The sequence below is a fragment of the Phyllobates terribilis genome, unplaced genomic scaffold, assembly GCF_046119375.1.
Source record: "Phyllobates terribilis strain yellow unplaced genomic scaffold, ASM4611937v1 Scaffold_4__5_contigs__length_816908805, whole genome shotgun sequence".
NCBI classification, from domain to species: Eukaryota; Metazoa; Chordata; class Amphibia; order Anura; family Dendrobatidae; genus Phyllobates; species Phyllobates terribilis.
The window spans coordinates 625,731,998-625,759,326 of NW_027362764.1; the positions used below are offsets into that span (position 1 = coordinate 625,731,998).

At 39.3% G+C, this 27,329-nt stretch overlaps 1 protein-coding gene across 2 annotated transcripts in view; it reads right to left on the reverse strand.

Annotated features, from left to right (window-relative positions):
- The window catches only part of TOX (thymocyte selection associated high mobility group box), a 336,399-nt gene that overhangs the window by 158,233 nt on the left and 150,837 nt on the right, over nucleotides 1–27,329 (reverse strand). For both annotated transcript variants that reach the window (XM_073679334.1, XM_073679335.1), the window contains one exon: nucleotides 25,297–25,362. In XM_073679334.1, the coding sequence (XP_073535435.1) occupies nucleotides 25,297–25,362 (66 nt within the window). The remainder of the gene's footprint in view (nucleotides 1–25,296; nucleotides 25,363–27,329) is intronic.

Here is a 27,329-nt window from a genome sequence, read left to right on the forward strand (position 1 = left end):
TTGGGCTCAGGCCACAGTCTAAATTTTTTTGGGTCTGCCGACTCTCCCCTGATGATGTCGGAGAGACAACTATCCGGAATGTCCGATTTTGGACAGCTGATCCTTTTGTTCTTGGCGAGAGAAGCCGCTGCAAAGAGCACGAGGTCCTGTGAATTAAGAAGTTGGCACAGATTGCTGCCCACGACAACTATCTATTGTGCATGGGGCCCCTTACACTTTTTTGCCATTTTCCTCTCTATAGATATCATTTACTCCATTATACAGCCTCTTTTCCTACTTTATAAATCTTTCAAACAAATAACTCTCTGAGTACAGCCTTGGTTCCATGTGAAATGTACCTCCCCGTGTTCTGTCCCAATCCCTTCATGGACTTTTCTTAGTGCTCGTTGTACTGTATGTCACCTATTCTAAACATTTAAAGTTAAAGAGTAAATTAACGTTTTTTTTTTATTTAACTATTCATCAATCTTTTAAAAATAATGATTTTGTGTAATGTACTCCAGTACCTTGTCTTTCTTCCTTTTCTGCCAATCTCCATGTTGAAAGGGCTGTTTCAATTGTCTAATTCATGCACTTTAAAGGGAATCCGTCACCAGATTTTTGCTACCTTATCTGAGAGCAGCATAATGTAGGAAAAGAGAAGCTGAATCCAATGATGTAGCACTTAGATTACTGGGTACAGCGGTTCTGACACAGAGTTTTTCGATTTAGCAAAGCAGCAGAGCTGAGAAAGCTAACCACGTTCACACCTCAGCTAAACTCGCCTACACCACAGCTGACCCAGCCCATACCAGGGTCTTTATTTACATTGTCTATTGACAGTGAGCTGCTTATCACTGGAGGGGACGGAGACTGACTAGCATGCTGTAGTCTGGGCAGTCATAATCACCAGGTGATAAAACATTCATTGTAAGTAAACAACAGAACACAGCCTGATAATTGACACATCATTGAAATCTGTGTTTTAACCCCTACCTCTTGCTGTGCTCAGATTACATAGTCAAAACCAGCTGACAGATTCCCTTTAAAAGATTGTTTGACCTTCTGGTCTAGTTAATATAATATTCCAGTGTGAGTTTCTCTGCTCTTCTCCCCAATGTTCAGACACTAACTACAAACTTTGTCTCTCTGAGTATGGGGAGGGGTGCAGAGAAGCTCATGCTGGAGTATTGATATTAGCTAGACCTGCAGATCAAATCAAACCATGTTCTCTAAGGCTGCGTGCCCACTATGCGTTTTTCAAGCGTTTTTGCCGCAGAATTTCCGCAGCGAAAACGCTTAAAAAATTCTTGGTAATACGTGCCCCATGGTCCCCAATGATAATCCGCATGTGCTGTGCACATGCTGCGGAAATTTCCGCTGTGGATTATCATTGCGGAAAAATACACAGCATGTCCATTAATTTTGCGGACAAGCAGCGTAATCGCCGACATTGACTAGCATTGGACCGCGTGACATCCGCATCACTGCATATGCGTATATCACACGGTTCAATGTGCGGATGGTACCCAGGTCTGGAGGAGAGGAGACTCTCATACAGACCTGGGTACCATAGAACCTGTTAAAAAAAGAATTTAAAATAAAAAATAAAGATTATACTTACCTTCCGATGTCCTCCCAGTGTTTTCTCCCCTCCGTCTGGTCAGCTGTATGGGTCGCGGTGTTGTGAAGGACCTGCCATGACGTCATTGAGTCATGTCACCTGTCACATGACTCAATGACGTCACAGCTGGTCCTTCACACCACCGTGAGCCGCCCAAGACACCGGACGCAGTGGAGAAAACACCGGGAGGACATCGGAAGGGGAGTATAATCTTTTTTTTTTTTTTTTTTCACCATTCTTATTCTTTTTTTTTTAACTAACTTGGTCACACTACTATAAATCCATGCAGTTTGAATGGATTTATATAGTGTGACCAAGTTGTCAAGCACTTTCCAAGTGATGCTAAAATCGCTTGGAAAAGAGCTTGATAACCCGCATGCAGAAATGCATGCAAAAACGCTTGACAAATGCTTCTACCTGGCGGGAAAAAGGCATGTAAAAACCGCATGCGGATTTCCTGCCAGGGAGAAGCGGAAAAAATATGCAGCATTTCTGCATCATGGGCACTTAGCCTAAGCGCATGAACTAGGCAGTTGAAATAGCCCTTTCAGCATGGAGTTTGGGAGAAAAGGAAGCAAGATAAGGTAATGGAATATATTGCACAGATTCATAACTTTACAAAGACTGAACAATAGTTAACTAGCAAAAAAGTTTATTCTGTAAAATAAAGAAAATGTTCTAATAAGGGCAATTGAGTCTTGATGGAACCAGATGCCAGAGAAGATAGACATTTTAACAAACATTTTTATCAAAATAAGCCGAACCTCACAGTAGACATTATGTGTACGGTGACTGGACACTTGGACCCATTAGGGCATAGGGCTAAATCACAGAGTCAGAGACTCAGACACAGAAACACATAGGCGTGCATCATTATACAGGGTCGCCGCATCGTTGGGAAGATCTGACTGTTTGACATCTCACCAGCGATCACATAGCGACGCAGCAACAACCCCTGACAGGTCTTATCGTTGTTGGGATCGCTGTAGCGTCGCTAAGTGTGACGGTACCTTAAGTCTAAGGGATTGTGAGGTCACTCTTAACACCTGTACGGAAGTGTAAATGTAACCAAAGGACTCCCAAGGTCACTACTCCAGCAGCTGATAGAGATAGAAAGACATTTTTGCAAGACTAAGGCTGCAGGGAAGATAAATACTTAAATGCTGCAATGGTCAAGGCTGGCAGAGTGCGGTGGTGAGTCAAGAGCAAACTGTTAGCATGGCTAGACGTAGAGACGTAGACTGACGCATCAGAACAGATACATTAGGGCAGACAGGAGCCAATAGGACCTTGTTCCTAAGACACAGAGCACTGAGGGAAGGGTCCTTAAGAGGCCTGGGGCAGTTTAACATTCACTGTAGTCAAGGGTATTTAGAACCCAGAGCTGACGCCTGTGCATGACCCATAGCAATAGCTGGGCATTGAAGAAGAATGGAGCCTGGTAACAAAAAAATATTCCTTAATTAGTAAAAATAAATGAAAAAAAAAAATAATAATAATATAAAATAAAATAAAATCGTTATATAGATCCAGTTTAAATACATTTGTCTCAATTGACCCAAAAGTTTTAATAAATATTTAGGCCTTGTTCACAAGACACAGATTTTCGATATGCAATTCTGTTACAGATTTTTTGGAAAATCCAGGGCGGAAATTAGCATCCATAGCTCGAATTTCTGCTCTGGAATGGCCAGTGGATTTATATGTGAATGGCCCAAATAATCTTAATTAAAGCTTTCAAAGAAGAATCCTCAGCAATAATGAACATGCTGCGAATTGTAAAATTTGCATCGTGTTTATTATTCAGTGGTAGAGACTCTTATATTATAAAGTCCTCCATTTACATGGCTTTTTAGTGGATTCAGTCAGGATTTATTCTATGTCCAAATCCTAACAATCTTCCACGTGTGAACAGACCCTTTATAATAGAATGTAGAGAGACAGCAGAAGCGACATATTGAGACTTCTATGTATACATCAGTTGAAAATATCCATCATTAAATCTAAAACCTTACTGAAACGGGATCCAACGAGCAGCAATGTATACAATAGTCAGCTGTGTGCTCATGTGAAGCATCTTTTTAATTTTGAATAATGAAGATGTCAAGGCAAATGCCAGCGTAGTTTAACTTAATTAGATAGCCTATTTTTACAGACTGCTTTTTATTTCCTATTGAAAATGTAGCTTTTCTATGCAAGGCAACAAGAACGATTCTGTCCATAATGAATACCTCTGGGACTGTATACACTGATCATTACAATCTTGCAGTGAAACTGGTTTTAGTAACTAGTTTAGGCTTGCAAGACTTTGCTAGATTAACTCAATCAATCACCGGCATACCATCTCGAAGAAACATTCAACACACAAACAATTAATTCAAAGACAAATTGATACATAAGAAATTCTTCCTGCCAATGTGATACAAAGCTGTCTCTTTAAAAATGTAGAATATCCAAAAAATGTTAGAAAGAGGGGAGAGATTTTTACTTTCGTACGTTTTTCCGTACTCGCTAGTAACATAATAATAATAAGGCCTCATTCAGATGGTCTTGTTATTTTACCCATATGGTGCTGTAAGAACCTCATGGGATCCCGCAGCTCTATCCAAAGTACAAACAGCTACACTCTGCTACAATTTTCCTGTGTGAATGAGGACTTAGGTATGTATTTTTATTTTCTGCAAAGCTTACTTATACATTTTTTTATCTGACAAGACTGTGGTTACACAATGCAGTTTTGGAAAGGTCTTTTTGCGCTTTTTTAAATTGCAAAGTAAAGAGATGTATAAGGCCTTGTGCACGTGACTGTATTTAGGAACCATATTAAAGAACTCATAAGCTGCTATAGTACCATCTTATACCAACAGGTTTCTCTAATATAATACATTTGCGCAGGATTCTGTACAAATCTTTAAAAATAAAAATATGCTCCATCAGATGCCATAATACAGAGGTATTCTCCCCTAGAAATATTGCTCTTGGAGTATGTGCACACACGTTGTGTTTTGCTGCGTATTTGCAGCAGATTTTTATGTAAATTTTCAGCTGCGTCTGGCAGTACCAGCAAAGTCTATGAGAAACCAGAGTTCACTGTTCCCACATGTTGCTTTTTTGTTTGCTGCGTATTTTCAGTGATTGGAAAAACGCGGAAAGAACTGACACGTCACTTCTTTCAGCGTTTTTTCACCCATAGGAAATAATGGGGGGATGAAAAAAATGCTACAACTACGTAGCAAAAACGCACCAAAAAACGCACCTGCGTATTTTGCTGCGTATTTGCAGCGTTTTTGATGGCAAAATAGAATGGGAGTCTTTTTTTTCACGGAACTTTATGTGAATTACTAAATAGAGACAGAAGGACAGTGAAAAAAAACGCTGCAAATACGCAGCAAATACGCACCAAAAAACGCAGCTAAACCTGCATTTTTGACACAGCTAATCTCCTGCCAGAGAAAAGTTATGTGCAGATTTTGGTGCAGAAAACTTACCCTTAAAGGGGTTGACTGGCCTTAAACTTTGCCAAAGAGTACCAGGCTTTTTAAGGACCCTTTTAAGTCCCTCAGACTAAGTGGCAAGTGTTGAGTACCGCACAGGTTTATACTACAGCCTCCATAAGCCATTGTACTTTCCTTTAAAGGGGTTGTCTGGTTTTAGGCTACAAGTCTGCAGTCACTCTATGTGAGTGTAGACTTATGAATCCTCATATTGCGTGCACTGCATGCTGAGAGGACTCTCTGGTCCCGGCACCGGGAGTGGTGGATGTGTGATGGCAAGTATGTGATTTGCATACATGAGGTCACGTGCCGACAAGATGGGCGCATCTTCGCTCAATGCAAGTGTATTGAGTGAAGCCGGACACAGTCTAGTCTGAAATGCATACTCTGTCTAACTCTGAAAGTGACCGTTGTTTAAATCTGGTTTCTGTATTACACGTATTTTTCTTTAATTTTTGGCAATGTTTTGTTTTGTAATCATATGATCTGTATTAGGCTATGTGTCCACGTAGCAGAAATGAAGCAGAAATTTTGATCGTGCGTTTATCCCGTGATTTCCACATGCGGAATTGCCTTGCGTCTATTATTGCACCGCAAAGGCAATTCTGCTTGCGGAAACGCAAAATTAATGAACATGCTGCGGATTTTTCCCCGCAGCAGAAACGCTGCGGAAAAATCCGCAGCATGGGCATTGAACCTGCGGAATCCCCTTGGGGACCATAGGGGGCAGATAACATAGCGTTTACCAAGCGTATACGCTGCGGAAATTCCGCAGCATATCCGCTTGAAATTCGCTACGTGGACACATACCCTTAAGAAACAAAATTAGTAATCTTGCAATTTTAGCACTGGATACAAGGGCTATTTTTATACTTTCTGCATAAATGTATTTTTGCTGCAATGACCTGGAAGAGATTTTGCAGCTTGCGCCTTATCATCAGAGGCAGGATTACAATGACAAGAAACACAGGATCCATCATTCGCAATGTGTGATGACACCGCTGACACTGCTCCTCCTCACTTCACAACGCTTAATGACCTTTGTACATGCTCATTAGATGCTTCAGTACAAAAGATAGGGTCTGAGCCTTTCCACTGCTGCTAATATACATGTGAATTTCCTTAAACAATGGGAAGCTAGAATATAAAACAGCCCCAGTGGCCATTGTGAAAAATTGCAAGATTTCTCACTTTTATTTTTAGTAAAGATTGGGATATGGAAAATACATAACATATGCAAAAAATATTTAAAAAATACATTTAATACAAAAATCAGATTTAAATAATAGGTCATGGTTTGATGATAACTAAGTAATCAAAGTAAACTGAATCCATCACCAGTATTTTACTTTGTAATCTGACAGCACCATGATGTAGGGAAAGATATCATGATTTCAGCAATGTGTCAATTACAGGGCTGTGTTTTGCGGTTTCAACACAATCAGTGTTTTATCAGGAGGAGATTATCACTGCAGCACAAGCTACCCTTGTACCTCCTTGTCCAACCCCACCCCCACCACTGAAATTAGTAGTTTTCTGTCAATATACAAAGTACACAAAATACTCTGGTAGTGTGGGTGGGGTTATACAGTACACAGCTCAGCAATGCCAGATCTACAGCATAGAAAACTGTGATCCTATTATAACTGCTGCACCTAGTAAACTAAGTGATCCATTGCTGGAATTTGGGTCTCTGCCCCTACATCATGCTGCTGTCGGATTACATAACAAAACCTGCTAGCAGATTCCCTTTAAATACTTGGCTGTTAAGTAAACTCAGTAAGTTAGTATACCGAGTAATCACTTGGCAGGTTGTTTGCTCTTGTGGGTATATACTGGGAACAGTTCATCACTACTTTTGCCTCATTTCTCTGGTGTAAAAATGTAACTCCTGTGTATAGGTGCACACGTAGGAGCCCAATCCATAGCAATATATGTAGGAAGAACTTGGCACTCAAATATAGAATTTCAAGGTGATTTAATTGAGAGTTGCAATCCACAGTGAGAACATAACGTTTCGCTCTGTGCATAGACCTTCCTCAGGTGCCCAGATTTCCACCAGAGAACAAGCGTAAGAGGTTGCTTATGGAAGGCTTTAGCAGCATACTGTACAGCATAGGAGAGTAGTGAAGGATCCACTATAGGTGTGGCACCTTTGGAAGCCTAGGTTATTTGTTCTTGCGTGTATATATTTGGACCAATTCATCATTTATTTTGCATCATTTCTCTGATGTAAAAATGTTAGTGATTTTTTTTTATTTGTGCCTTATTCATTATTTTATTTCTGTCTTTTTTTTTTAAGTAAACTGTCCTTGATTTTGTCTGTGTGCTTTTTTAGGAGTTCGATATTATATACATAGTTTTGTTATCCAGATGTTGTAGCCTAAGTGTTGATTTGCCACTTTTTGAAATCTATCAAAAGTTTTACGCAATTGTACTGCAGTATCCTAGTGGAGTATAAAATCTGGGGAGTTTTTTTTTTTGCAGTTGAGAACATTTTAAAGGACTGTGCGACTTTTTTTACTCCATCGGGAGCCAAGCATCGAAAATGGCAAAAGAAAAGAATGTATGAATTTAAGCTAAATTCATCAAACATGGTGCGCAATGTTGATAAATTTGGAACAAAACCTGCGAGCACAAAAAGACAGAAAAGACAAAAAAGTGACTTACAAAATCACAATGAATTGTCGCCACTGTATAAAGAGGTAAGCTGCGCACGTAATACTGTTTCTTTACAGTACTCTGCAGCGCTGCCAGGATGCTGTCGTTGGCTGTCATCTTGGTTGCTGTCTCTTGTAAGAGGCAGTACGGTCAGTCAGGTAGGACCAGGAAGAACCTGGTCTTGGTAGGAAGATGTCAATGTGCTGCACCATCGGAGGTAATCCTTCTATCATTTGAGAGTTTTCTATTCTTCTTAATATAAAAAAAAGTTACACAAACTATATTACATGAACTGACAACCAATAACTACACAGCTACTGCAGAACTTCATAACCCATGAACCATATTGATCAGAGTTATCAAACCTGTTCAACAATTCTTCCCAACCTATTGCCTTGTCCTATTTTTTGTGAGTTCAAGTAGTGTTATATATTGCTTTGATATCATGGTCTGAACAAACAGATAGCTGCGGGCAGAAATGGCACCAAGTGGTTTACAGCTGCTGCACAGCGCTACAGAAGAGATTTGCAAAAGGAATTTAGCAACCACTAATATAAACCAGTGGTATCAGACTATAGTGCCAAACAGACCTTTGGGATAGTCTCAAAAATATCATTAATTTTCACTGTATGTTGAGTTTCATGGCATTATTCCAAAGTTAGCTTTCTGTAAAAATCATTTCAAGAGTTGTACTGTGTTATTTGCTTGCAGCAACATCACAGAAACAGTAGTGAACCATATGTTGCTACTTAGCAATTTTCTATGTAAGTCCCAAGGCGAAGAGTCTGGCTAAAAGTTAACCTCTTCATTTCTTAAGAACACAGCTGAACATTATGGAAAACAATATCAGTGACTTAGAATGATCATGTGTCTCAATGTAAGGTCAGTCCATGGATAACTACTATGGGGTTTATATATCAAAAGTATCATCTGCATGAAGAGTTCTATGTTCTGAAATGGCGTTATCTGCAGGTCTATGCTACATTTTTATTATTTTTTTTTAAAAGATGCATTCCTAAATTGTTAATATCTATGTGAAAAATAATTTTCTGACAGTTTACAAAATGGGCTAAACTTGCACAAGCCTTCTTCTAGGTAACTGTTTCCAAGATTCTGGCTCTCTAGGGCTGTTCACTCTCCTTGTAAACACCTTTTCACAACTGTTACCCTAAAATTCAAGGAGAGAGAGTCAGCAGGCAATGACTACATGGCACTAATGGGAAGGCAGGTTTTGACAGCTACTGCCACTCACCCTGAATCAAGGAGACTGCATGGAAAACATGAATATGGGGGGATCATACCTTCAAAAGATTTGAAAAATGTTGCACTGTAACCACAGAACCTGTGTAGGCTTTTGCTGATTACTGACTATATTCTTATATGTCAATAAGTCTTACTGAGAAAGAAAATCTATTTTGTGGCTGTCAAAGAAAATGTTATATATTAGACAAATATGGATTTCAGTTGCCAGCATAATATAACTATATTGGACTTTAATGGGAAAAATAAACCATTACAAAAATTGATATTAACTGGTTAGATTATAGGGAGATTCAAATAAGCCAATGCACAACAGTAAGGATCTAGATATTAAAGAAATGCTATATTAAAGTAATACCTGCTGCATCTGAGCTCATAGTAACAAATATCATAAAGAAGTAAAATAATATTGCTCAAGAAGATAACCACAAATACAAACAGAAAATATGCCACCCATGAACCATTAATGTGGTTGTCTGGCTAGATCAAAAGTTGTGTGTGGATGTGTCAAGTGTAAATAGAATATATATATATATATATATTTAAATACACACACACTGTATATATACCAGCTCCAAGGTCCAGTCAGTTTCACTTCTGCATTTTGCTTCCTCATCCCTATGTCAAAAAAGTTCCTAATAGGGATTGGCTGCCTCGCTAAGCTCAAAAGATAAGTAAGCTTCTTTCTCTATGTCTGAACCACCTACTGATTACACTTTTTGGAGCTTTTATGACATCTCATTGTAAATTCATAGGCATTTAAATGGAGTCCACCTCCCCTACTTTTGCAGCCCTAACAGCCTTCACTCTTCTGGAAAGACTTTTTACAAGATTTTAGTGTATCTTAGGGAATTTTTGGCCTTTCATCCAGAAATGCAGTTATGAGGTCAGACACTGATGTTGGACAAGAGGACCAGGCTCAAGGTATCTATTCTAGATCATCCCAAAGGTGTTTGTATTGGTTGAGGTCAGGGTTCTACGCACACCAATCAAGTTCTTGCACACCAATCAAGTTCTTACACACAAAACTCCCAAAACTATGCTATTATGAACCTTGCTTTGTGAAATGTCGCACAGTCATGTAGGAACAAATAAGAGGCTTCCCCATACACTAGAAATGTCCAAAATGTTTTGGTATGCAAAAGAATTAAAGGGGTTGTCCAGGCTTTTCACAAAAGTTTGCAGTCACTCTATATAACTGCAGACTTGTAAATCCTCATTCCTGGCCACATTATGACCAGACGTGCGCGGCCTCGCTCAGTTCATTTGTATGAAGCTAGGCTGAGCATGTCTAATCAGAATGTAGCTGGAAGTATGCATGCTATGCTCAGTCTCACCGATAGTACCAGAGAATCCTCACAGCGCGCTCTGCACCCAATGTGAGAGTTCACATGTCTGCAGTCAAATAAGGTGACTGCAGACTTTTGGGAAAAGCCTTTAAAATTTCCCTTTACTGGAATTAAGGGGCACAAGCCAACTCCTGAAAGCAACCCCATATTATCCCTTCTCCACCAAACTTAACAGCTGGCACAATAAAGTCATTAAGATGATGTTTTCCTGGAATTCGCCAAACCCAAACTCCCCCATCAGACTCCAAGATATAGAAATGTTATTTGTCACTACATAAAACACAAATATGCAAAACGGAACCAAGAACATAAAAGAACACATATAAATTAAGAACAAATGTGCTCTTTAAAATATTTATTTTATTATGAAATGATTAAAATATTATCAGAATTATATTGATTTACGATTATATTTTAATCATTTCATAAAAAGTAAATACTCTACTTATCATTAGTGTTGAGCGAGTATGTTGTGTTAACCCTTTCGGCGAGTATGCTCGGGCCGAGCTTCGAGTATTTACAGCTGCTCGGTGATGTGTTTGAATCACTCCCATGTGCATGATTTGCGACTGTTTGACAGCTTTATTACATGTGAGGAATGTCTATTTCTTACACATTCCTCACATGTAATAAAGCTGTCAAACAGTTGTAAATCATGCACTCGGGAGCGATTCAAACATATCACCGAGCAGCTGTAAATACTCGAAGCTCGGCCCGAGCATACTCGGACAGAACATACTCGCTCAACACTACTTATCATTAAAAATGCAACACCAAGAAGGAAAAATCGTGGAAAAGACTTGATAGACATGTTGATGAAATGCAAATGATGAAAAAATGGAAGCAAGACATCTCGATTTTTCAGTATCGAGTATGAGCATCGCATGCAGAAATCCCTGCACTTACAGCCTGGGCTGCTATTAATGAGGTTATTAATGGTTGTCTGAGGAATGTTTTGCCACGCTGAATGTTCTTGGGCAAATCATCATGATCCGCTGCTGGAAACCCCTTTGTAATTGCTAACCAATTAAGTGTTATATGTGCTCCGTCTTCTAGACTTGTTTCCAATCGAGCACATCTGGGCAATCATTAGTGAGTAATTGGAAAGGGAGCTGCCAGCAGTGGATCTAGATGATTTTCGTGCTCAAGAGTTCCACGACTTTTCCTTCTTGGTGTTGCAATTTCAATGTTGATAAAAGTATTTTAAAAGTGTATTTTAATACCTGAGATTTTTAAGCCCCATGTTCTATTTTGCATATCATGTTTAGAGTGCAGTCCCTGTTACTTGAAGCTGTGTTTCTAAAGTTTTTTAGGGTAAAAAGTTCACAAAATATATTTTCTTTGCTCCAGAGTCCACTCCATTCGATGCTCTACCTTGTAAAACCATGCCATGAAGCTTACGATTTTTGTCCTATTACTACTGCCAGAGGAGGCTTGGAACTCTGAAGTTATTGAGTGACTTTTATGCACTATGTGCCTCTGCATTCAACAACCTCGTTATGTAACTTTGGTCTTCCACTTCACAGCTGAGTTCCGTGTTTCCTAAAATTTCCACTTTTCAATAATACCACTTGCAGTTGATTGTGAAATATCAATTGCTGTAGCCAATGACAGGTCGACTTGGCCTTGTGTTTTGGATAGTTGTCATGTTGGAACGTCCAAGTACGCCCCATGTGCAGCTTCTGGGCTGATGAGTGCAAATTTGCCTCCAGTATTTGCTGATAACGTGCTGAATTCATCTTTCCTTTAACCTTTACCAAGTTTCCTGTATATTTGTAGCTCACACATCCCCAAAACATCAGCGATCCACCTCCGTGCTTTACTCTAGGAATGGTGTTCCTTTCATCCTAGGCCTTGTTGACCTCTCTCCAAATGTAACATTTATGGTTGTGAGGTCACAGGTGAGGATGTTACCTTTAGTAGCCATTCAAACCCATTTGTGTCAAATTCTGTGCATGTTATCAGGCCAAAATCACGAGGGCATGTGAACTTTTGATCAGGGTCACGTTACGTCACACTGCTGCGCTCTGCCTGCTCATGCCACGCTGCTGCGCTCTGCCTGCTCATGCCGCGCTCTGCTTGCTCACGCCGTGCTCTGCTGCGCTCTGCCGCGCTCTGCCTGCTCACGCTGCGCTCTGCCTGCTAATGCAGCACTCTGCCTCATGTCGCGCTCTGCCGGCTCATGCCGCGCTCTGTTGCTCTCTGCCTGCTCATGGCAAGCTCTGCCGCGCTCTGCCTGCTCATGCCACTCTCCTCTGCCTGCTCATGCCGCTCTGCTCTGCCTGCTCATGCTGCTCTGCTGTGCTCTCCCTGCTCATACCGCTCTGCCATGCTGCCCTGCCTGCTGACGTCGCTTGACACCGCTCTGCCCTGCTCCTTTTCCCTGCTCTGTATCACGTCTTCTCAGACCAATCATTCAGTATAATGATGCTTTGTTGTATCAGGATCTAGTGCGGTAGTAAGCTGTGAATTGTACAGGTGCAGAGCTGAGTTTGTCGTTTGGTTCTGTGACGTCACTGCATAAGACTACAGTGAATCCTACTGTCTCATAGATCATATAGTACAAAGGTTGTCTGCTGCAATTCTGCCTGAGGAATCCCTGACATTAGATACGGCGGTCAGTGAATCATTCGGCTGATCCCGGCGGCGGCGTCTATGGCGTGTTCGCGACGGTGTTCCGCTGGTGGTACCGCGCAAGAGGCTAGTACCACCAGCGGTTTCCATATTGAGACACCCAATATGGCGGTCGGCGAACTTCCGCTGCTTGGAATTCTGGGATCCGGACACATCTGTACGGAACAGGATGTGAAGACATTACAAGGTAAATATATATTAAGATAATCTGTTAGACCTTAATGGTGATATATCTTTTGTGTTCAATAATAAGAACAACAGGTTCTGTACAATTTAATACTATGTTCTGTATATATGGCGGGTAATCCCTCAGAATAATTTCCTTTGATGAGGCAGTGGAACCCCAACCTGACTTTGAAACTGGGATTTATGGGAGCCCAACTGGTGTGAACCAAACTTCAAGGCATTGGTTGGACCAGCATCATTACACGTTTCTAAAGCAGACATTGTTACAATTAATGTTAAAAATACAATTGTGTCTTGACTTAATTTTTTTTAATAGGTTAGCAAGTGGTTCTTAAGTAACTCAAGGAATACGCAGGTTCACTTAGGTTCCTCTCGCGGGACCAAAAGGGCTTGAAAAGGAAGCTCATTTTGACAAACGAATGCTAACAATGTACGATATGACCTATTGCTCAATTAATCAGGAAACTAATCTTAGAATATTTACATAGCCAGAAGTCTATAAAATCTGTTATTAAATCGTATGCTGCAATTCTAATTTATCTACATTGTATATCGCCTAATATATGCCTCAAGATGACCTTTAAAGTGGTTAAAGATTTCTTAAATAATAGTAAAATGTAACATACCACAGCCGTAGTGAGAAGACAATGCAAGCACATCTACATTTCATGATTTAGTTATAAGCTCAGAATTTGAAATATCGGTATTTGTGATGGGTACATTGAGATCACAGCCAGAAAATGCTGGTTTAAATACAACAAATTTTACATCAAACATTTTTATACTAGCTTAATTTCCTTTGTATAGACATCTTTGCTCTGATTCCCCTTTAGGCCAGACTACATGAAAGCCACTAATTAAAAAGAACAGCATTTGCTACTCTATGTACTTGCACAACGACAATTAGGTTGTGAGACTAGAAAGAACTGATAGTACAAAGTAATAATTAGGTTTAACAGCTTTGCAAATGTGTCTATATAAATATTATACTGAGACAATGTTCCATAGAAGAGAGCAGCTGATACGTCGCTCTTCATGTTATTAATGTTCTTTTCCCTTGCCTTTTGTTTTTTTCATCTCATTTAGTCAAGGTATTGAGCATACGAGTCATGAAATCAGTGTTATTAGACTGTGCACCTTCTTTTATAGATTTCTTTAGCGAAAGTAAACTAATCTAGAACATGCAATTTTCTTATGTAAAATCTGATCACTGAATAATGGAGGGTGCAAGTGAGAGTGACTGTGTCCTTGCATACCTTCGCACATATGGATATCGTCATTGGCATGACCACAGTGAGGGGGAGTTTGAATGAAGAACTAGTTGATAAGCATCAACCCATCATTTTAAAGGGGTTTTTCCGTCCTAAACTTCAAGCCTGCAGTCTATATGACTGCAGACTTGTGAATTCTCAAATCATGAGCACCGCGCGTTGTTAGGACTCTCCGATGTCGATGCTGGGAGCTGCAGTCATGTGATCACAAGTGTGCAATATGCATACTCCCAGCCACATTCCAACTAGACTATTTCCAGCGCGCTCAATGCAAGTGTACTGAGCGAGACCGCAAACAGTGTAGACGGAATGTGACCGGGGGTATACATATCGCATACTTCAAATGCTCGTTGTTTCCAGCGCCAGAACCGGAGAATACTCACAGCGTACAGTGCACTCGATGTGAGGATTCACAAGTCTGCAGTCATATAAAGTGACTGCAGATTTGTAATTTAAGACCAAACAACCCCTTTAAAGTTTTCTCATTAAATCAATTGGAGATTGGAGGATACTAAGTGGCAGGATGGATGTTCTGAGAACTAGCTGATTACCAGTTCCATATATACCAGCCTCTGTGATATAATAATATATGTTGAATCTAGTATACATTTGTCTTGTAATGATTTTGTAACAAACTCTGTTTGGTTACTACAGTGCGGCTTTCCATGTGCATGTAGTGCCACTTAAACCATAGTATTAATAAAGTTTTTTTAATTGAATCCTTCTACTTGATTGGACCTATCATTCGGTGGTTCTCCTTGTTTTATGTGTCTTACCGAATGGTCTGCCATTCTCTATTGGTCCATATAATAAGCACACAATGTTTGGTAGGCCTATGGATCTGTGGGTCTGAACATGGCTAATAACTTGTGCTATTATATTCAATGTTGTGTGTAACTCAAAATAAGGAGAGGGAGGCCACAGGCAAAAAAATGTTGACAAGGGAACCGACATCAGATCCCACCTCCGATCTCTGGCACATAGCAGAGCATCCTGAATTTATATTTATTTATATTTGAAATAACGTTAATGGGATATAATGATATTTTCTGAAAATGTTAAAAATGAGTAACGGGAGTACTATGCGTGGTCACTTGGCAGCTCTATAGAGGGTTACCATGAACAGGCTTGGTGCTAGCTACTTTGTTTTTCAAATTACAGGAGTTGCTCTGTCTTTCACCCTTTAACACCTATACAAGTATCTGGGCTTCACAAGGTCCCCTAGGCTGGGGCCACGGAGTTGGCTGCCATTGGGTGGTGCATGTTGGCAAGTAGAATAGTCCAGTAGCTGAGTTAGAACCGGAAGGTCAGTACAGGGACAAAATCACAAGACAGGAGAGTAGTCAAAAAATGAGCAGCGGTCAAAAATCAGGAATGTCTACAGGGAATGAAGGATGCTGAGAAATTCTCTAGGAGCAAATCAAATTATAACTAACAATGGACTGAAGACTTTCAAGAGCTTAAATATTGTATTTTGAAGCCCGGCCGAGGCCACACAGAAGGAAACAAATGAAGATAACTTAAGTCCTGATCTTCTGGTATGGACAGAAGTACAAGTAGCCGAGAACATGGAACTTGCGTCATGCCCAACAAGAGCGCGGCAACGCTTGGCGACAGAATCAGAGACAGGAAGGGCAGGCACCGACACAGATGTCACACACAGGAAGTGGCTTAAAGAGATCATGATAGAGAAGAGTGCCATAAATCTGTAGGAAAGGTTTTGTTACGGTCTTGTTCACAGTGTAATAGTGAATTTGTTTTACTCAATAAAAGGTCATTACTAAGAGAAAATAAAGTAATCTAGCCCCTTTATGATTGATATCAGAGAAATTGTGAGGGAAAAGTACTGTAAGAATAGTTTCCATTACTGAGGAAATGTGTTAATTCTAGATACTTGAAAAAGATCTCTTCTAGATAACGTGCAGGATTTTTTATGTTAATCTCTCAATCGCTTGAATGATAGATAAACTGCAGTACTCATCCGTGGCTCCTAAGCAATGCATAGGGCGGCTGTGTGTTTCCCCGTACATCATTTAGTTACGGCGGATACGTTTTCAGCTGATTGTTGGGGGTGCCGGGTGTTGGGCTTCCATCGATCTCACAATGATGACCTAACAGGTCATCAATTGCTAAGCCCTGGACAACACAGAACCCCAATCGTATGCCTTTTCCGCCTCCAGACATAGAGGCCGAAAAAGTATGTAACAGTGTTCCTCCACACATACAACTATTAATTTATATTAGGGTCATAAAATAAAGTTGCCTGCTGCATTAGTTTTGCAGTCATAAGTGATCAAAACCTCGACAGACTCCCTTATGGAATGACCTAGTGCAGGGGTAATCAAAGCTTTTATTTTAGATAGACTATGAAAAAACAATCCATAATTACAGTCCTGCGTTATGGGCAATAATTTGCTGTTTGTGCACAGTTTTATGTACAGCAGCATGTGAATATTAAACTGAAACAACTTATTCCCACCATTCATATATAAAACATTCACTTACCTTCTTCATTAAATTAAGTGCAATGTTTTACAGTAATTCTAAAATAGTTCTAATACAAATTTCCTACAATAAATAGCAAAATCTTACTTCATTTACAAGTGTTAACTATACAAATGGAAATCCAGTGGCCACAATTTTAAGTTTGCTGTGTGTGAGCCAGGTTTTCAGAAAAGCCATATGTATGCAAATATATTCTATTATTACTCAAACTGCATAATTGTATGCAAATGTAATACACACATATGTTGCAAATAAACTGGAAATTCTAAAATAGTCATGGGCAATGTGGAACAAGATTTCCACTATGCATATACAAGTGGCAATAAATATTCCAAAGGATAGGCAGCCAGTTGCATAAAAAAATTTAACTATCCAGATTTTTTTTCTTCATTCCACTTTATGACATTTTGGAAGAAGAAAATGTAATTTGTACTTAGCTGAATATTTCCAGCATGTATCTAGACACTTACTTAAATGTTTGATACCTTACACTGTACAGTGAAGCTTCTCTAAAAGACCACCTCTTTCAAAAGACCACTTCTTCATCTAGACGTAAATTTCTGTGACAGTTGTTAAGATACATTATATACTATGGGCCATCTACTTAAAGAGAACCTGTGAGCAGGATTTGGATAAGAAATGTACAGACATGGCCATATTGGTGCTGTTATACTGATCTGATGATTAAAATGATACCTGCTGAAAAGAAATCCATTTTGGTGTTATTGTGTAATCAGTGTTTGAAGTTTTCCTGTAATTATATCTTCGTGTATCTGGAAGGGCCTGTGGGTAGGGTCTTGGGCTCTGCAATAGCCCCTCCGCTGCCCCTGGTGTCTTTATGCTCCTCTTATTTTAAATTTCGCGCCAGCGCAGTCCTAGACGCGGTTGTTGCTTGCGCAGATTGATCTCATGGCGGTCTTCAGGAATATGGTGCTGCTAGCGGCGCATGCGCAGATTTAGATCTCGGCTCAATGATGTGCTAAAATCTCAATGTGCGTATGCGTTTCCACTGGCGCCATTTTACTGAAGACCCATGGGAGATCAATCTGCGCATGCGCTGCCACCAGTGCCATTTTACAGAAGGATGCCAGGAGATTAATCTGTGCAAGCATCGCCCGTGGCTAAGACTTCACAGGGCAAAATTTAAAATAGGAAGATGATAAAGACACCAGAGGCAGCGGAGGGGCAGAGCCAATGACCCTACCCACAGTCCCACCCCATAGGCCTGAACCGATGCATGAAGATATGAGTACAGGAAAACTACAACATTGATTACGTAAAAAACACAAAATGGATTTCTTCATCATATGTATCGTTTTGATCAGTATAACAGTGCCAATATGGCCATGTCTGTACTTTACTTAGTAAAATTCTGATGACAGGGTCTATTTAAAGGTAATCTGTCACATTAAAAAATGCTATTAACCTGCAGATATTTGGTTAATCTGCAGGTTAATAGCATTCTGAACCTGTCCAACGCCCACAGTGAGAGCCCCGCTGCCAGTAGGAAATTAACTTTAATCCTCCCAATTGTGTTCTGGTTTCAATTGCAGGGGTAGCGCAGGCGCGGGTTCAGTCGATTATCTGTGTATAGAGAGTGGCGGCTGTAACTATGCCCATAGCACTGACTGACAGCAGGTTCTAATGCTGAGTTGCTGTCAGTCCGTGCCGGGGGTTACAGCTGGCACACTCTATACACAGGGACAATGTAGTGGCAATTTCAAATAAATTAAATAATATCTACCATACTGAGATAAAAGTAAGTGAGTTTTATACCAACTAAAGTAAGTAAAGTGAACGATCACCAATGGAAGAAGTCAAGGCTAAACGCGCATCGGGCATCAAAAAAGTTAAAATACATCATGCGCATCTTATACACAGGTTAATTGTGTTACTTTTGGCAAGTATGACACTGCTTTAATATATGATGTGTAATTCATACAGTGATTACCATAGACACTATGCTCACTTTACTTACCTTGGCTTAACTTACTCTGACCTCTGTATGGTATATACTATGTATTGTTAGGAATGACACACTACTATGACATATGGTGTGCGACTTTTTCTATAAGATACAATGGGGAAAAAAAGTATCTAGTCAGCCACCAATTGTACAAGTTCTCCCACTTAAAAAGATGAGAGAGGCCTGTAATTGACATCATAGGTAGACCTCAACCATGAGATACAAAATAAGAAAACAAATCCTGAAAATCACATTGTCTGATTTGGAAAGAATTTTTTTTCAAATTTTGGGGAAAAGAAGTATTTGGTCAATTACAAATGAGTAACAAGTAAGATTTCTGTCTCACAGACCTGTAACTTCTTCTTTAAGAGGCTCCTCTGTCCTCCACTCATTACCTGTAGTACTGGCACCTGTTTGAACTTGTTATCAGTATAAAAGACACCTGTCCGCAACCTCACACAGTCACACTCCAAACTCCACTATGGTGAAGACCAAAGAGCTGTCGAAGGACACCAGAAACAAAATTGTAGCCCTGCACCAGGCTGGGAAGACCGAATCTGCAATAGGCAAGCAGCTTGGTGTCAATTAGAGGCCTCTCTCATCTTTTTAAGTGGGAGAACTTGCACAATTGGTGGCTGACTAAATACTTTTTTTTCCCCACTGTATATATATATATATATATATATATATATATATATATATATATATATATATATATGTGCACTATGTTCACTTTACTTACTTTGGTGTCAAACTTACTTACATTTATCTCTGTATTGTGGATATTATATCACATACTTGAAATCCACTACATTGTCCCCATTATTTTTTGCAGACAATTTTTCTAACATCACATATTTATTTGAGTTATATAGATTGTTGGCATTTATTTATTAATTGTTAGCTTAAAGGTTTAGTATTTGCATTCAGTTTATAACTACCATTTCTATTTCTATTTGTTACATTGTTACATTGACCCAAATTGTATAGGTTTTACGCTTTTTGATTTTTAATTTGTAGAATGTAAAGCCATACATGTATTTAATATTGTAAAACGTTGTATCGTGATGAATGATGACAGAACGGCTTTAAAGGAACTTTTCCTGAAAATGTATGACCAATCAAAACCACTGTGAAAGCCAATATAGGCTAACATCTGTATGTTATGTATGTATGTAAACCATCAATCTACACCAGTTTAATGTGTATAAACACCTTAAAATTCACAGTGAAATATTAGCATAGATTAAAAGTTTGATTAAAAAATAATGTTAGATATACATTTCATGTCAGTAAAAATAATGAGAAAATGAAGACGAAATCAATTCACTGGATAATGTGATGCTATGAGCAATCCTACCAAGACCTTTCACAAGCAGTGATCAATAGAGTCAGATTATAAGATGTTACATATTCTTCAGTGGTTATAGGAATAAATATGGATTATCATAGTAATAAATATATTATGTGGATGAACTGCTGACAAAGGCTTCATTTACAACTGTGTATACTATAATACCATGGATATTTTTATTTGCCAATCTGCAAATGTGAACAGGTCAGCACAATGAAGACACAGGTAGGAATGGACGGCCGATACACAAGAAAGCAGTAAATGTTTCTAATAAATTTCCCCCTACTAATGGGCCTATGTCTTGCTGTAGTAAATTATGAATTCTGTTGAATGGCATAATAATTGGTAGAATCTTAATTTGTTGTCTTTCACTTTAACTGTGAATATATCTCATTTCGGCAATGACTACTTTTTGTTGTCCATTAAACATTCATATTTAATAAAAAAAAAACATTTTGAGTGTAAGGCAGTCTATCCTTCAAAAAGTTTCAGGCCTTGTAAAGATCTGCTTTCTGAAATTATATACTTAACCATTTACATATATATTATAAGTATACACACATACATATACGCACACAATACTCAGCATAAATAAGTACACCCTCTTTAAAAAGTAACATTTTTATCAATCTCACTGAACACAAGAGCAATTTCCAAAATTTTGATAAGTCCTTCATAGAACATTTTTTAACTCATAATATGAAAGTATGGTTAATATAACTTTCATTACAAAATCTTCAGTTGCACTCAAATTAGTTGATCCAAAGTGAATACACCCCAGATCAAAAAATACTACATCGATTATTTTGAATGACCTCCATGATTTTTAAGGACAGTAATAAGTCTTCTAGGCATGGAATGAACAAGTTGGTGACATATTGCAACAACTATGCTTTTCCATTCTTCAAGAACAACCTCTTTTAGAGCCTGGATGATGGATGGAGAGTGATGCTCAACTTGTCTCTTCAGAATTCCCCATAGGTGTACGACTGGGTTCAGATCAGGAGACATACTTGGCCATTGAATCACTTTCACCCTGTACTTTCTTCAGAAATGCAGCAGTGGTCTTAGATGTGTGTTTTGGACCATTGTCATGGAAAAGTGCACGTCTACCAAGGGCACGGAGTGATGGTAGCATCTTCTCTTTCAACAATGAGCAGTACATCAGTTTCACTCATGCAGCCCTACATAAGGACACTGCCACCGCCAGGTTTCACTGAAGGCACAATGCATTTTTCTTTGTATTCCTCACCTTTGCGATGACATACAGTTTTCAAGCCTTTAGTTCCAAAAACATTTTTCTTGGTCTCATCAATCCAAAGCATAGACTCCCAGTAGTTTTCATATTTTTCAGCATGGGCCCTGGCAAATTGCAGGCAGGTTTTATTGTGCATGGGCTTTAGGAGAGGCTACTTTCATGGACGACATCTATGCATGCCTTTCTTCTGCAGTGTACGCCAGACTGTGTCATTGGAAATGATCACCCAGGTTTGGCTTTCCACTTCTTTGACTAACTGCAGTGAACTTGCATGTTAATTTTCTTCAATCCTTCTCATCAGAAGATGCTCCTGTTTAGGTGTCAACATCCGTGGTAGGCCCAGACGCCTTTGTGTGATTGTGGCAGTTACATCTTGTCAAAGAAGTTGTCCAGTACTTTAGATTACCGCCGCAATGTATCCCACCGGGGCCCCTAAGGATTTTTGTAACTAGCTTAAGTTGCAGATACTGCCTGTGAGCGGCGCTATCCTTGGCCGCTCACAAGCATCACCTCACCCTGCGCTGACATCACGACAAGTGAGGCGTGACTCAGCATTGGGGTCCCCCGGTGGCTGCTAGGTTGTGGGCGGGGTTACACCCCGCGTCACACCCAACATCCACCGGGTGTGACGAGGCGGGGTAACCCCGCCCACAGCCTGTCATCCATTGTGGAACATGGAATACAGAGACCCCCGGCTGCTGCCAGCACATGTCGTGACGTCAGCGGATGTCAGATCCGGCTGCAGCTGGGGGTCACGTGATGCCTGTGAGCGGCCAGTGATAGCACCACTCACAGGCAGTATCTGCAACGTAAGCTAATAACAAAAATCCTTAGGGGCCCCAGGGGGATACATTGGGGGGAGTAATCTAAAGTACTGGACAACCCCTTTAAATTTTTGTATCAATTTTGCTAAAGTATTCTGATAAGTAAAGCTCTGCTTTTTGTCTTGTAGCCTACACTTTATTTGTGTAAATAATTTGTTTTTTTTTCTTAGGTCCTGTGACATTTCTCTTTCATGTGGTGCCATCCTGACAGCGTGAAATGCGAAGGGGGCAGCGTGAAATGCGAAGGGGGCTTTCTTAGTTTGTTAGCCCTATTATAGTCAACTGTCTGCTGGACACTTGTTTAATGAATAATTAAACTTAACTGGGCTGGCCAATGATTGTTAGCAAACTCCACTCCATTCATCGGGGGCTATTGAAAGCTCTGGTTCTTGGGATCAGTGGGTAAAACGGCGACTGGATCCCCAACGATCAGAAAGTTGTCTCCTATCTTTCCGATAGGAGAAAATGTTCAAACTTGAGAACACCCCTTTAAGGGCAATTTGAGTCCCCAGCTTAACTCTGGTGACTGATGAATCAATCAAAACAAAATTATGTTGAATGCTAGTAAGTCACATCTTCTGTGGAAGCTTCAATCAGACGTCTGTGAGTCACGTATAGGTTCTATCCATATTTTTCAAGGATGTACCCATTATAGTCTATGGGACGGTTCACAAGTTCGTATTTTCTTGTGGACCAAATGGTCTACAAAATATCACAGATACATGACCATTTTTAATCCAAGTTACAGATTAAAATTACCCATACAAGCATATGGATCCATAAAATCATGGCTAGCACATGGATGGCATCAGTGTTCTATCCCTGTGCTGTCTGTCATTATTTATTTTTATCAGTGAAAATGACTGATTAATTACTGATGTCAAAAAACTTACAAGCTGACCAAACACTGATAAAAATTGGATCCAAAACACTGTTGATTTATGGTGCATGTTTTATGTATGAGAAAAATTTCGGACATCTGATTGAGGCTTGATAGTATACAGCCAAGTTTATTACCCTAACGACAAATTTGAATTACAAAATAAAAATAAAGTATTTTGTACCAAAAGCTAAAGATCTAAAAATTACTAATGGATATTCCATTTATGAAATCAGGTTAACGCCGCACATTGCTTTACTTTCAATTTCAAAAAGTTTATTCCCTATTAGTTTCAAAGCAATTCTACATTACCAGACAGTATGACCTTGTATAAGGGCTCATTCCTATGTCTCAAGTATGATAAAAACTGAAAGATTATTTTGATTCGACTCTGATCAGAGTGTAGTCCGAGTATTATCTGTTATTCTCGTACATGGAGAAATTAAAAATAAAAGTTTCTGCACCTTTTCCTTTCTGATAGTCCGAGTACGATGTATCCAAGTGCGGTACGATTTTTCACTGACCCATTGACTTGCATTGCCTAATTAGATTCGACCCTTGGTTCAAAATCTGACATGTCTCTACGATTTTCCGTGGACCTCACAGTTTTCGAATGGCCCTACAGACTATCACAGGTACAAGTATGTGAAAATCAGATGTCTGAATGAGTCCTAAATCTCATTGTACTGCAGATTTGGAAGTGAATATTCCTCATTCAAATAGATATAAGGTGAAATTATATCTGCAATCTGGTTGACTTACAGCACATTGAGGATGTAATTCATCCAGCAGTGTTTGCCAGTTTTCTGGTGTAAAAGTAATTGAATTGTTCCAAAAATATTGAGACTTTTTGCGTTTTTTTTTTCACCAGTCCTAGCCAGCTCTTTTTGAAAAGCAGGTGGAGCTTGACTGCAAAAGTATATAGCCGAATATGGATGACAAATGCATCATAATTTACATAAAAAACTGGGGTAAATAATGAAAGACGTGTCCTCCAGTTTCCAACTATTGTACATTTCTGCCAAGTACTACTGCCAAGTACTACAGATTGGATTCCTGTACGAGAGAATAGGAGATGATCTGCAGTACCCAACAGTGGCAACTACACATCCAATGGAGCAGTGCAGCTCTGTTCAATCAACAGCTCGGCAGCAGTGAGCTCAGTGGCTTTGGGTGGGATGTTCTGTCTACCTCACTAGTTAGTTGTTGCGCTGTTGACGTGACGTCAGCCCCGCGGCCAATACCAGATACTGGGAGCAGTGGTAGAGACTCAACGCTGGACCCGGGGGAGGTGAGTAAAGCGCATTTTTGCTTTTTATTTTAAAATGCGGCCGGTGACGAAGATTTTCTAAAAGTGGTCTACCCTTGTAACATTTTTTTCCAACCTCTTTTTTGTGACATCAATTTTTCTCTCGGAGAAGCCACTACCCCAAGGTATCATCAAGTCTTAAAACGCTGACAAACTCCTGCTTCCTTCAAAATTCCTCTTCTCATGTATTAGCTCATTTCTCCCTAAAACATTTATCATTTTTTTGTAACGTGTTATGTTGAGTCTTGCATCCCGCTGTTATGTTTTCATGTCAGTAAATTCCAGATAAAAACTTTACCCATGAAATATATGCTGGATCTCAGCTTGTTCCTCATTTCTAATTAAAACATTCAGTGACATGAGCAGCTTAAAATGATTAACTCGTCTGCAGTTACAAATCCAAATAAGCGGCACCTGTAAAGAGTTTATTCCTAAAGGTAAAAACAACTGTTTAAGAAGGATCATGCTGGTAAAACAGCTGCTTACACGCTGGAGAGCGAACAAGGTAATATTTCTCAGCAAACGCTAGCATCGTGATGTGTGTGTTTTTGTTTTTTGTTTTTCATTTTTTTTTTATCAACCCCATCTCATTAAGTGGCAAAAAAGGCTTAAATGCTTTGTTGATAAATTATGATAATTCTTGATTGCGGCAGTTATGGATAGTGCCACTCATTTGCAATGCAGCTCTTTGAATTTGTTTAATTACAATTTGAAACAAGGCATAGAAGATTAATTAACCCACCTGGCTTGCTGGCACGTAGTCCTGGTTTGGCTCTGACATACTCATGTACATGTTATCACCGTCAAACTGCAATATAAAATAACAGTAAATATTTAGCAATGATAAACAGTTTCAACACCTAATAAGCTAACAAAAAAAACAAAAAAATCTCCCTATATAAGAGTTGACGATTTTGCATAAAAAAGTAATTTTTCAGGTTGCATTGTTGTACAACGCTGTGACACTCATTCAACTGGCATGTCAGTGATTTGCCGTAATTAGTGCCGTAGTAATTATAGCAAGCAAGTAATAAATGAATGGTTTCCTTTCATCCGCAATCTGTTACCAAACAAAATGGATCAGTGTGTGTCTACCATGTATAGATATTGCTGCTGGGCCTAATGAACTGCTAAATAAATTGCATAGTTTCTCATGGGAGAAGGCAAATAGTAGATTAGTTACAAAATGCATAATGATGTATTCCTCTGTCTTATCTTATTAAAACAATGTATTTCTTAATACTGATTTGTAAATCAAATAAATAGGAGTGTCATGCAACATTACAGTGAGGGGAGAGAACATTTATTTAGAGCGCCACTCCATTCATCCATGAAACACGTCTCGGCTTAATAAGAACAAAATAGAATGAAGAGTTTTCAGGGTAAGGCCCTGGGATTTATGTCAGCATTTCCAAAGTAATGGCCTGTTCACACTTTGCAGGTTTTTTTACTATATGTTTTATAGGGATATTTACGAATCAGTTTCATATCAGGTTTTGACGCATTTTTTAATTCTAAAAAATAACACACCTCACTGCTCTACAATGCCACATATATTTTCTACATTTGGAGTAAATGCGGTGAACATAAAAAAATTCTTGATTGTATAGGGACGCTTCAGGAGGGTTTTTACGCGACAATGTAGAGTGGTAATTTGTATTTTATATTTTTAAGATGATTGTTTTGGGAAATAATTTTTTACTCCGGTTCTCGACCCCAACCAACATTGTTGAGTGCTCCAGGTTCTGAATGCTATACTTTGCTGCATATAGAATATTGTTGGAATTTTTTTGCAATTGCACCAAAACTTCAGCATTATTTTTTAGATCTCATTATGTATTCAAGTAAGTGGTTCCTTTGTGATTTTTTTCAGAATGGAAAAAAATAAACAAAAATTATATATATGTATATATATATATATATATATATATATACATATACATATACATGTATATATACGGTACAGACCAAAAGTTTGGACACACCTTCTCATTTAAAGATTTTTCGGTATTTTCATGACTATGAAAATTGTACATTCACACTGAAGGCATCAAAACTATGAATTAACACATGTGGAATTATATACTTAACAAAAAAGTGTGAAACAACTGAAAATATGTCTTATATTCTAGGTTCTTCAAAGTAGCCACCTTTTGCTTTGATGACTGCTTTGCACACTCTTGGCATTCTCTTCAAGAGGTAGTCACCGGAAATGGTCTTTCAACAATCTTGAAGGAGATCCCAGAGATGCTTAGCACTTGTTGGCCCTTTTGCCTTCACTCTGCGGTCCAGCTCACCTCAAACCATTTCGATTGGGTTCTTGGTCAAATAGCCCTTACATAGCCTGGAGGTGTGTTTGGGGTCATTGTCCTGTTGAAAAATAAATGATGGTCCAACTAGATGCAAACCGGATGGAATAGCATGCCGCTGCAAGATGCTGTGGTAGCCATGCTGGTTCAGTATGCCTTCAATTTTGAATAAATCCCCAACAGTGTCACCAGTAAAGCACCCCCACACCATCACACCTCCTCCTCCATGCTTCACGGTGGGAACCAGGCATGTAGAGTCCATCCATTCACCTTTTCTGCGTCGCACAAAGACACGGTGGTTGGAACCAAAGATCTCAAATTTGGACTCATCAGACCAAAGCACAGATTTCCATTGGTCTAATGTCCATTCCTTGTGTTCTTTAGCCCAAACAAGTCTCTTCTGCTTGTTGCCTGTCCTTAGCTTTGGTTTCCTAGCAGCTATTGTACCATGAAGGCCTGCTGCACA